Below are 16,418 nucleotides of genomic sequence, written 5' to 3'. Positions count from 1 at the left end.
CAGAATATTCTCATTACCCCAAAAGGGACCTCCATACCCACTAAACAGTCACTACCCCTTTCTCTCTATTCACAAACCCTGGCAACCACTCATCTGCTTTCTGTCTTTACAGATTGTCCTCTTCTGGATGTTTCATGTAAACAGAATCATATAATATGTGGTCTTTGTGTCTGGCTTAAACTTCTACTAAGCTTCATGTTTTCAGAGTTAACCATGCTATATCATAGCTCAGTGCTTCATTATTCTTTATGGCTAGATGATATTCTGTTGTATAGATATACCATGTTTTGTTTATCCATTCATCAGTTTATCAACATCAGGGTTGTTTATATCTTTTTGACTACTCTAAATAGTACTGTTATGAACATTCTGGTACAAGGTTTTGTTTGAACATCTGTTTTAAATTCTTTGGAGTATATACCTAGGATTGGAATAGTTGGATCACATGGTAACTCTATGTTTAAGAGATTGAAACACTGCCAAACTGTTTTTTATAGTAGCTGCGCCCTTTTACACACCAGCAATATATGGGTGATCCAGTTTCTCCATATCCTTGTAATATTTCTTATTTCTTCTTATTATTATTTTCATCATCCTAGGTGTTATTTGGTACCTCATTGTGCTTTGATTTGCAATCCTGGATGACAAAGGATAAGCATTTTTGTGTGTGTGCTTACTGATCATTAGTATATCTTTGGCCAATTTTTTATTTATTTATTTTTCCTTTGGAGAAATTTCTGTTCAAGTACTTCATGCAATTTTTAATTGGGTTGTTTGTTTTTTTGTTGTGGTAGTAAGGGTCTTTTACATACTCTGAATACCAGATTCTTTTCATATTATTTGCAAATATTTGGTCCCATTTTGTGGGTTTCATTTTCACTTTCTTGACAGTGTGTCCTTTGATGTATAAATGTTTTTTTTAATTTTGATGACGTCCCATTCAACAATTTTTTTCCTTTGTTATGTTTTTGCTGTTATATCTAAGAAACCATTGCCAACTCCAAGGTCATGAGATTTACTTTTGTTTTCTTCTAAGAATTTTTGTAGTTTTAATTCTGACATTTATTTCTTTATTCCATTTACTTAATTTTTGTATGTAGTATGAGGAAAGGGTCTAATTTCATTCATTTGCATGTGTATACCCAATTGTCCTAAAATCATTTGAAAAAGACAATATTCTTTGCCATTGGGTGGTTTGGTTACCCTTTTCAAAATAAATTGACCACAGCTGTATTGGTTTATTTCTATTTTCTAAATTCTATTCCATTAATCTATGTGTCGGTTCTTAAGTCAATACTACACCCGTTTGATTACTGTAGCTTTGTAGTGAGTTCTGGAATTAAGAAGTATGAGTATTCCAACTTTGTTCATCTCTAAGATTGTTTTGGCTTTTTGTGGTCTCTTGGAATTCCATATAAATTTTATAATCAGCTCTTCCATTTCTTTTTGTTTAAATTTATTTTTATTACTATTTTTTATTTTGTTAGATTTGTTTTATTATTATATTCAGTTAGCCAACATCATTAGTTTTTGATGTAGTGTTCAATGATTCATTAGTTGTGTATAATACCCAGTGCTCATCACAACATGTGCTCTCCTTAATACCCATTTCTTTAAAAAAAAAAGATATTTTGATCATTATATGTATTATATGTATCCTTATATATCATTAATATGTATATTGTTTTAGGGAATATTTCCATTTAACAATATTATGTCTTCCAATCCATGAGCATGCAATGTTTTTCCATTTATTTAGGTCTTCTTTAATATTTTTAGCAGTGCTTATAGCTTTCAATGTACCCATCTTGAACCTCCTTGGTTAAATTTTTCCCTTAGCATTTCATTCTTTTTATGCTATTATAAATGAAATTTTCTCTTGATTTCCCTTTTGGATTATTCACTGGTAGTATATAGAAATACAACCAATTTTGCATATTGATCTGTATCCTCCAACTTTGCTGAATTCATTTCATAAAACTATGTTTTGCATTATAATAACTAGTCAAAAATAGTAGAGAATGTTTGGATAACGGGTACAATGGGTTACTATAGATAAACCATTATACTTTAAAGAAATCAATAGGACTTTTTTAAAAATCATATTTCTATTGATATTATGGCTATTATCATATTCCTATTTCATAAAATAATAGTGAATTTAAGATAAATCCTTCTTGCTGGTATTGAAATAATCATAATGTACACTGGCTTTCAGAGTGACCATAATTTATACTTATAAAATATTTTTTGTCTCATGGGTAAATAATAAATCTGCCTGCCTAAGACCTATGAATCAATAGAAAAAGCAAAAAAGGAATCTAGGAACTAAGCAAAATAGATTTTTAACAAAAAGAAATGGTGAAAAGCTATACAGGCTTATTGAACATTTAAGACTCGCCTATGTTTTTTGTGAAAATTTGTATTTTTGGTAACTTTTATTTATCTGTCAGAGAGAAAGAGAATGACAGGCAGAGGTAGAGGGAGAAGTAGACTCCGTGCTGAGCAGGGAGTCCCATTCAGAACTCAATCTCAGAACCCTGGGATCATGACCTGAGCTGAAGGCAGTTGTTTAACTGACCGAGCTACCCAGGCACCTTGTGAAAATTTGTAATTTATTTTATTTTATTTTTGTTCTTTTTTTAAACGTAAAATGTATTATTTGCTTCAGGGGTACAGGTCTGTGAATCATCAGTCTTACACAATTCACACACTCACCATAGCACATACCCTCTTCAATGTCCATAACCCAGCCACCCTATTCCTTCCCCCAACACCCCCCAGCAACCATCAGTCTGTTTCCTGAGATTAAGAGTCTCTTATGGTTTGTATCCCTCCCTGGCCCCATCTTGATTCATTTTTTACCTTCCCTTCCCCCCAAGATCCCCGCCATGCATCTCAAATTCCTCATATCAGAGAGATCATATGATAATTGTCTTTATCTGACTGACTTATTTCACTTAGCATAATACCCTCTAGTTCCATCCATGTCATTGCAAATGACAAAGTTTTGCTTTTTTGATGGCTGGATATATATATATAAAACCACATCTTCTTTATCTATTCATATGTTGATGGACATCTAGGTTCTTTCCATAGTTTGGCTATTGTGGACATTGCTGCTATAAACATTCGGGTGCACGTGCCCCTTCAGATCACTACATTTGTATCTTTAGGGTAAATACCCAGTAGTGCAATTGCTGGGTCGTAGGGTAGCTCTATTTTCAACTTTTTGAGGAACCTCCATATTGTTTTCCAGAGTGGCTACACAAGCTTGCATTCCCACCAACAGTGTAGGAGGGTTCCCCTTTCTCTGCATCCTCACCGACATCTGTTATTTCCTGACTTGTTAATTTTAGCCATTCTGACTGGTATGAGGTGGTATTTCACTGTGGTTTTGATTTGTGTTTCCCTGATGCTGAGTGATGTGGAGCACTTTTTCATGTGTCTTTTGGCCATTTGGATGTCTGTTTTGCAGAAATGTCTGTTCGTGTCTTCTGTTAGCACTTTGGTTTTGGTGAGGGCATGGGTCCTTTGTGTCTATCTATTGGTGGAAATTTTGCGGTATTTACAGACAAATTTAAGCCAGAGCACCAGAAATTCTGCCACTACAAGGAAAGTAAATACACAAAATGGATTGAGCCAATTTTATCAGTAAGCAGAAAGGATTTATGCAAAATTAAAAAGGTTAGTGATGATAAAAGAAAAGTCACCAAATGCCCCAGAAAGAATCAAACTCAGAGATAATGATATGATTTAAAAAGGTGGGAACAAGCACTTAATTCTCTAACAATAAAGAAAAAGAACTGAAGCAGAAAGAGGTTGTCTCGGGGATGAGATTGATCACAAAGGAAACAGTGAAGGAACTAGATGGCCTAATACAGGACACAGAAACCCGGGGCAGAATCATATTTGAAATTACGAGCTTAATGAACAAAGTAAGCAATGTGCAGGGAGCTTAGGCAGCAGGACAGTGAACCAATTCGCTACCTACCTGTATGTCTCCGCAGAACCTGAGACCTCTAGGCAGACATATGAAGTAAGTGGCCGAAAATAGTTTAGGGCAAGTAAACAGGATACAATTTATGGCATTCAGGGCACGGCAGTTAAAACAATTTTGTTTTAAAGTCCCAGCTTAAACTCCCTTAAGCAATAGCAATAAGAGGAGACCAGCAACGAAATAACAGGAGTCACTCCTCCGTGTTTGCTCTAAGTCAGCTTTATCATGCTGATCTAATAGTGTTTAAAAGTTCGGGTCAGCAGCCATCAGTGTAGGAGAGCATTTAGCATTCAGAATTGTAGAGGGTGTCCACACATAGAGGTGAACCCTGCTTCCAGCAAGGTCAACCTGTGAATATATTGGTTATCTCAAAGCTAAAAATCTAAGAATCTAAGAATCATATTGGATTAGAACCCACCCAAATAATCTGTTTTAACTTGATCATCTGCAAATGTTCTATTCCCAAATAAAGTCTCATTCAGACACTGGGAGTCAGGACTTCAACATCTTTTTGAACATAATTCAACCATATAGATATGGAAGATTCTTTTCATCTGTACAAGTAAGTTACAACAAGTTCTAGTAAAATAGGCACTTCGAAGGTGGCATGATACTTTTGACAACACTGCAATAATATTTAGCCTGAACAAAAGGAGAAAACACCTTACCTTGTTTTGCTGCATCTCTTATTTTATCATCGATCTGGAACGTGCAGAATTTGTCTTAGAAAATCCACATGTATTGACTAATTGACAACTATATGCAAAATATTTTGCTGTGCATTTTGGGTGATATGAAGATATATAAGTTGAAGACTGTTTCTGAAGTTTATATCGTTTAATGAAAACATCAAAACATCAAGAACTCAAAGACACTTAAGTCTACCTACTCTTTGCAGTTTAAGAAAAATGTTGATTGAGTTCTCCCATTATGTACATATTTCTTCATTGCAGAATTGTGTTCATACTCTGTGAGTTGCAAGTTTTAAAGAGTCCTTGATATGAATTTATACCACTAACTGCATTGAGAATGTAACAGAATGAGACCTTATCAATTATTAAAGAAAATGTAAATCCCTTTTATTGTTGAATAAAACAATGATCTATTGCACAAATTTTTCAATTGGTAGTTAACTTCCTTGTTTTAAGATAAGCAGTTTACCTCTATTTGACATACATGGAAAATTATTCTTAAGTATTAATTTCATAACTTTGAGGATGAACAGCTTTATACACAGGATATGGGAAAATAGTCTTTCCTTTTCTAAAAATTTGTTCTGTGACCCCTTAGCAAACAGCTTGCAATTATTATCATTCTTACATAAAAACTATAGTGATTAATACTATATTCAATTTATTGTCTCATTTTTTTAAAATTTTTAAACGATTTTGGTTTTAAGTAATCTCTACACTTAACATGGGGCCTGAACTCACAACCCGGATATCAAGAGTTACGTGCTCCACCAACGGAGCCAGCCAGGGGCCCCTGCTTGTCTCATTATTGCTTAAAACAATAATATGAATTTATGCAAGTAAGAAACACGCTCTAAGAATCTGGGCTTAAGTGTAATATTCCACATCATCCTATAGATTACATAGATCCTCATTCACGTTTGAAGCAATTTACAACATGAAATTCAAAATGAGAAAATTTTTGTTTTTAGAATAGTGTCTTTCTTTTTATAAATCCTTTTGCAACAAGATTTAAGACATATTTAACCTTCAGAAGAGAAGACAAGCTTTAGTAATGAATTTATGCCTCCCCTATGATGTTATCTACTAAGAATGATGTTAAAACCCATTTTGGATCTTTCATTATTTGACTGTAGAGAAAATTATATGGATAGGCACCAAGGCAAACTGAAGACAGTTCATCAATAAGATCTACTTCATATGAAGATAAAATCATAATCCTCAGAGTATATATCATTCTGGATATCTGAATTACCTAGACAGCTGAGCTATAACCTTTTAAATACTATTAATGAAAAATTATAATTGTTTTTAATGGACACATTTCTTAAATCTGCTATGCACTTCACTGTCATGCTGAGTAGATGCTTAACGAAACTTTCTTGACTCCTCAGTCATATTACATAATATTTGTTACTTAATGTGGTAAAATATGATTTTAGATGTAAGTGTATAATGAAAGACTTATTTCATTGTGCTGAAGGGGCCCTGACCAAGACATGGTCTCGAATTTTCTTTCTTGATGTCAACTTGGTTTTTATTATCTGTTGCCTCGTATGGAAGCTGCTCTGTGAAATATTAAGTGGTATCTCATGGATTGATGTTATTCTCTTCTACAGGCCTTTCTTCTTGTTCAGAAAAATTGTCATCTTTATTATTGTGTTAATTAGCATCACTCAAAGTTTTGTCTCTAACTGAACATCATTAGCTCAAAACCACTTCCCCAAATCTCATATCCTTTCTTCTATGCTAAGTATATTACTTTCAAAGGAGCGTAGAGAAAACACTCCTCACCTTTTCAAGAATTAGGTAAAAAATTTTGGAGAAGTAGCTTACTTTAAGTTTTACACACACACACACACACGTGCACGAGATAATTCTGCAGACAAAACTCTAATTAATTTTTTAGTACTTGTCATTTATTAGAACTCTAGGTGTAAGTAATACAGGGATCCTACATAAACAAATTCATGTTCAGTAGTTATGAGTGCAAGATTACAAATAGAAGCTTTGTTATCTTGAGTTTTATAGAGCAGTCTCAGCTTTTAAACTTTATACTACAAAAGTAAACTATAAATAGTTTTTTAGATTATAGTTTATAGTATATATAGTTTATAGATAGCATATATATAATTTCTAAATGAATAGTCCCTGTTAAATATGATATGTAATTTCTTTGTAGAGATACATTTTTAATTTCTAAAGGTTTAGTATTAAATCCCATGAAAACTGCTTCATGCATTTCCTCCAAATTTAGGGATAATCACTGGTAAGGTCTGATTTAAAGTAATGAGAATTAGGGCACATAAATTACATTTTCAACAACCTTGGAGATAAAGAGGTTGATAATTTTGCAGAGCTGCTAAAAATGAAGTACAGTGCTAGTTTTTTAATAGCTTCCGATTGGAAAAAATACACTATGTAGTATTAATTAACATACCAGAAAGCAATATCTTTAAAATCAGGGGCACCTGGGTGGCTTAGTAGCTAAACATCTGCTTCTGCTCAGGTCACGATCCCAAGAGTGCTGGGATCGAGCCCTGCATAGAATGCCACATTGGGCTTCCTGCTCAGCAGTGAGCCTGCTTCTCCCTCTCTTACCCCCTCTGCTTGTGTTTCCTCTCCTGCTGTCTCTCTCTTTCTGTCAAATAAATAAATAAAATCTTTTTTAAAAATAAGGATATAGAGTTAGAAGTCACAAGGGAAGATCATTCAAATCATTGATCCTGTTTGCAATTTAACTGCCCCTAACACTGGGGGACTGTAGGCAGCATGCTCTGGTGTCAGTTAGAGCAGGGGTTTATCTGTATTACCATAGTTAATGACAACCCTGGGCAACACAGGGAAACCCCGACAGTCTAGCAGTAATAGCACATATTTTGGGAGTGTCCATGTGGTGGATTGCCCTGCTCATGAAATTCCTTTGATAATAACATTGAATATCTTGATCACTAACATATTAAGCAAAGGTTAAATTGGTCAATAACACTAAAGAACAAGAGATGATTAAAAAACATTTCTAAATAAAAAAGTGCCTCTGCAAAATGAGCTCTGTAATTATCATGTAAGAGACAAGTTTCCTCAAGGAAAACTAATATTAAGTAATACTGATGGTTCAATTGAAAGAAATGAAAACTAACTAAAGCAAATAAAAAACTTATTGGATATAATTATTGGAAAGGATCAGTTGGTGGTGGGGGAAGTCTTTTCCAATTAGTTCTGTTCTTCCAGCTAGTTCTAGTCTGGAGAGTTTTTACACAATTTTAGGATTACAGACATAAGAATTAGTTCTATTGAATGAATAATTAATACATTATCTTGAGAGTTGTAACCAGTGAACTCTCCCACATTCTGAATTTTCATCTTTCTATTTTTCTTTCATGAACAGATTTTCATATTATGTGATCTATCATAGAGGAATATAATTAAGAGGAAGACAATAAAAATAATTCCATAAGGTACTCCCTGAAAAGGATACATGCAAGGTTGTTACAACATATGTAATGTACTTCAAATGCTCTTGCTTTTCTGAAATTTCTGTGACCAAAACTATATTTTACATGGTTCATATGACGTATGAACAGGCAACTGCTGAAAAAAATGCTATAGGGATGACAGAAACTTTGGGAATTATGTAGGTAGAGTTTAATTTCACCACATAAACACCTAGAGCAAAATAGAGGTTCCAAGTCTTCATCCCAGAGTACAGTAGCTGGGGCGTTGTTAGATAGTGGGAAGCTGTGGTATTTTATCAACTCATTTGGCAATGGTGAAGCAGCCGCTATGTTTGAAAACTACTGATCTAGCACACCAACTGCTTTTACAGCCACAGAACAAAGATTCAGAACTTTAGTTAGGGTTACATAACTAGAACATGAGCTCAGAGTTTCATTTTATTTTTTGAGACAGAGAATGATCACAAGAAGGGGGAGGGGCAGAGGGAGAGGAAGAGAGAGACTAAGCAGACTGTGCACTGAGCACGGAGCCCACCATGAGGGCTTGATCTCAGGACCCTGAGATCATGACCTGAGCTGAAATCAAAAGTCAGATGCTTAACCAGCTGAACCACCCAGGAGCCCCTGTGTGTTGCTGTAATTTAATCACTTTTCCCTTGATCTCCTATCTATACATAAACTTCACACAAAGTAAAACATACACAAAGTAAATAATATTTTTGTGACTCTTATTCTCTACTTTTATAATTTCAGAGAAATGAAAAATAAGAAAAGAAGTCAAGTGGATAACACATACATATAATAACATAATGTACTTATTTTCAGGACGCCTAGTATTTGGAAAGTAATTGTAGTCTCTGGTTAGAGAATGAAATACAAAAGTAAAAAAGAAAGGGTTTTCAGATGTCTTTATTCAGCATTGTGTTTTATATGGAAGCATTAATAATAATGTTTCAAAAGAGTGCAATGAATATATATATATATACTGGTAATAGGAAAATTTTGAGAAAAAAAAAGAATTAAATGTCTTGCAAGAACAGATTTTTCTATCTCTTTTTTTTTTTTTTTTTTTTTTTTTTTTTTTCAGATTTTTCTATCTCTTGAGGTTAGAAGAGCAATTATATTCCTTTGAATAGCTGATGGAGGGCATCATCAAAATGGAACTGCTTCTTTGTGAGAGAACTGTCAGCTTACCTTTATATTAATAGATAATACCTTTAGAATATATCTGTGGGGAAAGAAAAGCTGTTTCAGTAAGTGGTGTCTCTATTGTACTTCTCAACCTAAGCCAAAATATTCTTTCAGATTGCTCCTCTAGTTCGTTACCTCAAATTAAAAAAAAAGATACAAAAATTTCACAAAACACTCTTTCCTTCTAACCAGATTGACTAAGTATCACTGATATCGGTAGTTCATATTATGTGATAATCCTAGCTTTTAGATTGTCCTAATGACTCTGCTGGAGACTCAAAGTAGTTAAAAGTATATATTAAATATATATAATACCTGCAGTAGTTTGGGATATTATACCAAAATATTAATGTATTTAATCCAGCTGAGAGAACAGAAAAGAAATAGCAACCAAATAAGCTGTTCATACTTTTAAAATATAATTTAATATACTAATTTTCCCATTGGTTAATATTCTGGGAATTAAGCTTCTTTATAATTAAATTTTTTATAAAATGTACTTGTAACACATAAGAGGTTATACTAGATTTTTTTTTAAGATTTTACTTATTCATTTCACAGAGAAAGAGAGACAGAGCACAAGCCAGTGGGGGGGGTGGAATGGCAGGCAGCAAGCAGAGGGAGAGGGAAAAGCAGGCTCCCCAGTGAGTGGTTCTGGATCTCAGGACCCCAGGATCAGAACTGAGCAGAAGGCACTTAACCGACTGAGCCACTTAGGTGCCTGAGGCTGTACTAGATTTCTTCTCAGAAGAAGTATCAATACTTTCACTAAGTTTTATGTGAAACTACACATAACAAAATACTACACATAACAAAAATATTTTATATTCATTTCCATTATGACCAGGAACAGTTGAACAAATGTGGCTTGATTGACACAGGGTAACCTGTGAAGTCCAGAAACTTGTTCTAATGCCATCATCCCTGTTATTTGGTATTCAGATGGCAATTCTTTCCCCATTTTCAATCACCCAACACCCTTCTGTTACGTGGCTTGTTCCCCTTCATCCAAGCATGAGTGGAGCTCAGAGCAGCCCTTTGAACATGTTAACTCACACAGTTTTCTTTACAGTTAAGGTAGTAGTTCAGCCAAGCACTATATTTCTCTCTAATTGTGAAATGAAATTGTTTTCCCTGAAAGTTAATTAAAGGAGGAAGGCTCCATATGACACTATACTGACTGAAATGCAGAGAAATTCTGAATGGAAATCTAATGTCATTTTGTGAGGTTCTCTCGTAGTAATCCTAGGAGAGCATATAAACAGAAAAGATAGAATTAGTCTTTTTGTTCATCTATAATGGTGATTAGTTGAATAAGGAGCTAGTCTGGTTTTATCTTCTGAAGGTTTATTTCACAAAGGACTTAAGATGTGGGTGGGCATGTCTGGGATACTAAAATACTTTTGAAGGACTTATTTTTGTGTGACATCTGGTAAAAATAATTAAATAACTAACAATACAACCTTAACATATTCTTTTAGTTTATAATGTGACAATAATCTTAAAGGAATAGATTTGCCACTAACAAATCATTGGGCACCGCATCAAAAGCTAATGATGTACTATATGTTGGCTAACTGAACTGAACTAAAAAAGAAATAGATTTGCAAGTAAGTTTAATAAGAACATACATTTCCTTAAAATAGAATATGCACTTTTTAGTAGGATGTTGAGTAATTAGTTACATGTCAAGATATATCATGTTTAGGAGATATTCTTTTCAGTTATAAATGTCCATCAAAGTTATCAGATTTCAGAAATTGTTTTAGAGGTAAAAGGGAAAGAAAGCAAGCTATAGTAAAGGAAGAATATCAGATATGGCCGAGTAACTCACTGCAGACCAAGTCTCTGAGAAAAATGACAGAATTTATTTCTGATTATGTTTATTTAAGAGAAGAGAGCTACACAACCAGGTCTTGTAAAGCCCAGGAACCTGGTGAGAAAGGTGAGGAGGGAATAGCATTGAGGTGAGCCTCACATTCCCTTAGAGGATCTTTGAGTTTTTAGGTAGCATGGTAGACAACCACAAACTAGATAGGAATCTAAATTGATACTCTGGCCCTCTCAGGGTCTATAGAAACAAACCTTAGAGTTCAAGACAATAGGACATAAGGGACAAAATCCCAAAGAAAAGGGAAGAACACAGATGAGTCTGAGATTGTATCATTTTCCCCTCAGGACATTTGTTTGATTTTATCTGATGTGGGGGTAGTGTCAAAAGACTAAGAAGTAGAGTCAAAAGTGCAGCTAAATATCTAGGCAGTTGCACAGAGTATTTGGTAGTTTCAAAGGCTGAAAGTAAAAATATTAGAGGAAGAACTCTAGTGATTGCCACTAACTTCCTGCTAAGATCACAGAAAGGTCTTACCCTGGGAACATACCTGATGGTCATTCGATCAACACTCACAGAAACATGAAGCCCAATCCTGAACAAGCTAAATTGCACACTGGGAAGAGATGGTTGACCCATATGTAAGATGCCTGAGAGAAAGTGAAAGATGTTCTGTCTGGAGGAAGATCATATGAGATAAAGCATCAAATTACCTATGTAATTTTTCATAAGTTATGACCAACATTTGATCAAGCTTAGACATGCCAGGGGACAGAATCAAAAGATAGAAACTAAGAGAATAAAAGGACAATAAAAACATATCCAAAGGTGATTCAGAGTTTGTGTCCTTTAAAATAAATAAAGAATAAAATGTGACAAAATTGTTGAGAAGGTAGAGGACCTCTCCATATAATTGAAATGTATAAACAATAATGAAAAGGAAATTATAGAATTAAAAATATAATGATTAACATTAGGAATACAATAGATGTGTTTAACTGCATATTGGATCATTGAAGAGAATATTAGTGAACTAGAAAAGAGAGTGTTAGAAAATATACAGACTGAAATACAGGAAGGAAAGAGGTCTATAATGTGGAAAAGAATATACAAGATACATGAGATGCAGTAAAGAAAGAGATTTAATATCTGTAATTGCATTTTCAAAATATAAAGGAGGATGTTATAAAAGCAATATTTTAAGAGATAGTGGGTGATGATTTTCCATAATAAAAAGACATCAACCTACAAAATTCAGAACTTTAGTGAACACCAAGGAGCATTTGGGTAGAGACAGGAAAACCTAAGGACATTAAAAATAATTTCTTAAAATGCATAGAGAAATTTTGAAAAAGCAGCCAGATAAATAAAAGGCACATCATTTTCAAAAGAAAAACATTTTCTTAGAAACTTTGGAAGGCATTATACAATGCGATGTCACTTTTAAAGTGCTAAAATAATATATATAGGAACCTCTAATTCCTTAACCAGTAAAAATATTCTTTAAAAATGAACATGAAATAAAAATGATTCCAAACAAAAAAGGAGAGAACTCATTAATAGCAAACCTTCATGAACACAAATTAAAAGCAGTTCATTAGAAAGAAGAATAATGATCACACAGAGAAGCACAGCAATGCAAGAAGGAATAAAGAACAATGAAACATAAATATATGGGTAAATATAAATAAATATAATTTAAGAAATGACAATAACAACATTTTATGGGATCAAAAAATATATAGATTGAAAATTATAACATTTAGGGGCGCCTGGATGGCTCAGTGGGTTAAAGCCTCTGCCTTCAGCTCAGGTCATGATCTCAGGGTCCTGGGATCGAGCCCCACATCAGGCTCTCTGCTCAGCAGGAAGCCTGCTCCCCCCACTCCCCGCCACCTGCCTCTCTGCCTACTTGTGGTCTCTGTATGTCAAATAAAATTTAAAAATTTTTTAATTTAAAAAAAAAGAAAAAGAGAAAATTATAACATTTATAGTACAAAAGTCAGGACAGTAGTTTTAAATGACATTAAATAGCTTTCATATTTTTGCATCTTAAAGAATTACTACATATTAATAATTAATAATGACCATGAGTAGTTAATGGGCTATTGCTCTATGTCATAACAAAATATGTAATAGAGTGGAACTAAAATAAAAAATAAAACATTTTTGGGGCACCTGGGTGGCTCAGTGGGTTAAGCCTCTGCCTTCGGCTCAGGTCATGATCTCAGGGTCCTGGGATCGAGTCCCACATGGGGCTCTCTGCTCAGCAGGAAGCCTGCTCCCCCACCAATCCCCCCTACCTGCTTGTGATCTCTCTGTCAAATAAATAAATAAAATCTTTAAAAAAAAATTATTGTAGACATTGTTTTCCAATATACTGATGAAATGACTATTCTAAAACATAGATGTTCTAGACCAGTACCGTCCAACAGAAATATAATATGAACCTATGATCACATTTAACTGTCAAAATTAATAGTTGGTAATAATCATAATAGTATATTTAACCCAGTATATCTGAAATACTATCATTTCAACATATATTAAATTTAAAAAGTATTAATCAGATATTTTATGCCCTTTTTTTGTCAAACTAAGTCTTCAAAAATCTGGTGTGCATTTTAGACTTACAGTACATATCAATTTGAAATAGCCATATTTCAAGTGCTCAATAGTCACATGTGACTAGTGGCTACCATTATGGATGGCAGAGGTCCAGGTTGTGGCAAGAATAAATTCTGATGACATCTAGATTAAATCTAATCTACTACTCCAGTAAGTAGTCTAACGATTTATCAGATATTAAATTCTATATTTTATTATTTTAATTTTAATAAGTACTTTTTTTGTTTAGAATCTAATTCCCTAGCAATTAATATAATCTCAGTAGGTTCCTGAAATATAACGTCATTTTGTGGTGTAGATACTGAAATGAAAAGCAACCTCTTTTGGAATACAGTAACATCAGATTATTCAAGCCCATCCTATGGTACCAAAAAAAAAACCCCAAATAAAGCCTAAACCACTGTTAGTCATTACTATACACTCGGTGTTTAACCCATACCTATTAACTATTTATTTAGGAATATTCTTAGTTCAAATTTGCTTGATTATACAATTTGTTTGAAAAAGCCTATATATTTCACTGAGATGTAGCCTCACAATAACTGACTAGACCATGGCACTGTTTTGTAGATTTCTTTGTTTTAAAAGATAGGTTAATTAAAAGAAATGCTGTCAGCTTCACCTCATTAAGGTAACTCTCCTATCTTTGTGTTAAAGGCAAATGAAAAGTAGACTTTCTAAAAAAGGTAATCTTGACCAGGTTCATCATTTATTTCTAGAAGCATGCATAGTGGTCTCTACCATAATATGTTAATTACCCCCTAGGGCTATAAACAACCAAGCTCTAGAATAAGGATACAAATACATTGCTTTGAAGACAGAAAAAAATTATCTGTTTCAAAGATTCTGTATGACAGTTAATTCATGGATTGTAAAAATGTAGCAACCCTATGATTCAGTGAGAACAACCACACTTACCATTTAGAAGATTTTACTTTGCTTCCTGGGTTTTTTTGTTTGGCTTTTTGTTTTACAGTAAAAGTGTTTTCTTTCGTAATCAGGGAAGGATTTGGTAGAGTGACATTAAATGTCTTCTTCAAAACAGAATGTCTTAAAAATGGACTGAGCTATGGATATTCAAACAAAAGAATAGGATATTTTAATTATGTCATTCATAAAACTCTGAGAAATTATTTTTATAAATCTATAAAGAGCTCATTAATGTAAATAAGTTACAATTTACTAATACCATTCATTAATACTGTACACTTTAAGATTCCTAGGGTTAATATCTATAAATGTGCTTTAATGTATAAAATAATTACTAGTCATGAGGTTAACTAAAACATGTTTAACAGTTTTGCTGAAGATTATACATATTTGAGACCAAGTCTTTCATGAAACCTTATATCATGTTTTAAAAATATAAGTTTTTTGTATATATCAATATTAAATCATCTTTATTCTCAAAATAAATTTTGCTTCTAATGAAGGTAGATACTGATTTCTCAGATGTGCCTTCTCTTAACATTTATTATTTCAATAAATACTGATTAAATGCATATCTTTTGCCCACAACTATCTTTGGTATTACGAACATGAAGTAACAAGATGAAGTTTATCTAAAGTCACCATTCACTTACCAATGAAAACATTGAGAAAGCAAAAATCTAAAAACAAAAGGAAAGAAAGAAAAAAAGAAAGACAGAAAGAAAAAGTGTCTGATTTTCATTTGCTGTGAGGGATGTTTACTAAATCTCTTGCAAAAAGAAGATCATTAAAAAAAATCATGGAAATAATCCTAAAATTTATATGGAGCCAGAAAACATCCTGAATAGACAGAGGAATATTGAAAAAGAAAATTGAAGTTGGTGGCATCACAATTCCAGATTTCAAGTTCAATTACAAAGCTATAATTATCAAGATAGTATGGTACTGGCACAAAAACAGACATGTAAATCAATGGAACAGAATAGAAAGCCCAGAAATAGATCCTCAACTCTATGGTCAACTAATCTTCAACAAAGCAGAAAAGAGTATGCAATGGAAAAAAGACAGTCTTTTCAACAAATGGTGTTGGAGAAATAGGACAGTCACATGCAGAAGAATGAAACTGGACCATTTCCTTACACCACACACAAAAATAGACTCCAAATGGATGAAAAACCTCAATGTGAGACAGGAGTCCATTAAAATCCTTAAGGAGAATACAGGCAGCAACCTCTTCCACCTCAGCCACAGCAACTTCTTCCAAGAAACATCATCGAAGGCAAGGGAAACAATGGCAAAGAACTATTGGGACTTCATCAAGATAAAAAGCTTTTGCACATCAGAGGAAACAGTCAACAAAACCAAAAGACAACTGACAGATGGGAGAAGATATTTGCAAATGACATATCAGATAAAGGGCTAGTATCCAAAATCTATAAAGAACTTATCAAACTCAACACCCAAAGAACAAATAATCCCATCAAGAAATGGGCAGAAGACACGAACAGACAATTCTGCAAAAAAGACATTCAAGTGGCCAACAGACATATGAAGAAGTGCTCAACATTACTCGGGATCAGGGAAATACAAATCAAAACTACAGTGAGATACCACCTCATACCAGTCAAAATGGCTAAAATTAACCAGTCAGGAAACAACATGTGTTGGCAAGGATGCAGAGAAAGGGGAAT

General features: G+C 33.6%; 1 protein-coding gene across 1 annotated transcript in view; it reads right to left on the bottom strand.

Annotated features, from left to right (window-relative positions):
* Positions 1-14,711: 14,711 nt before the first annotated feature.
* The window catches only part of STPG2 (sperm tail PG-rich repeat containing 2), a 638,369-nt gene continuing 636,662 nt past the window's right edge, over positions 14,712-16,418 (bottom strand). The window contains exon 13 of the mRNA XM_045997411.1: positions 14,712-14,864. Coding sequence (XP_045853367.1) covers positions 14,712-14,864 — 153 coding nt within the window. The remainder of the gene's footprint in view (positions 14,865-16,418) is intronic.

This window comes from Meles meles, chromosome 2 (genome assembly GCF_922984935.1).
Source record: "Meles meles chromosome 2, mMelMel3.1 paternal haplotype, whole genome shotgun sequence".
Lineage (NCBI taxonomy): Eukaryota > Metazoa > Chordata > Mammalia > Carnivora > Mustelidae > Meles > Meles meles.
Note: the sequence above shows the minus strand (reverse complement) of the source record. Positions and strands in the feature narration are given on the sequence as shown.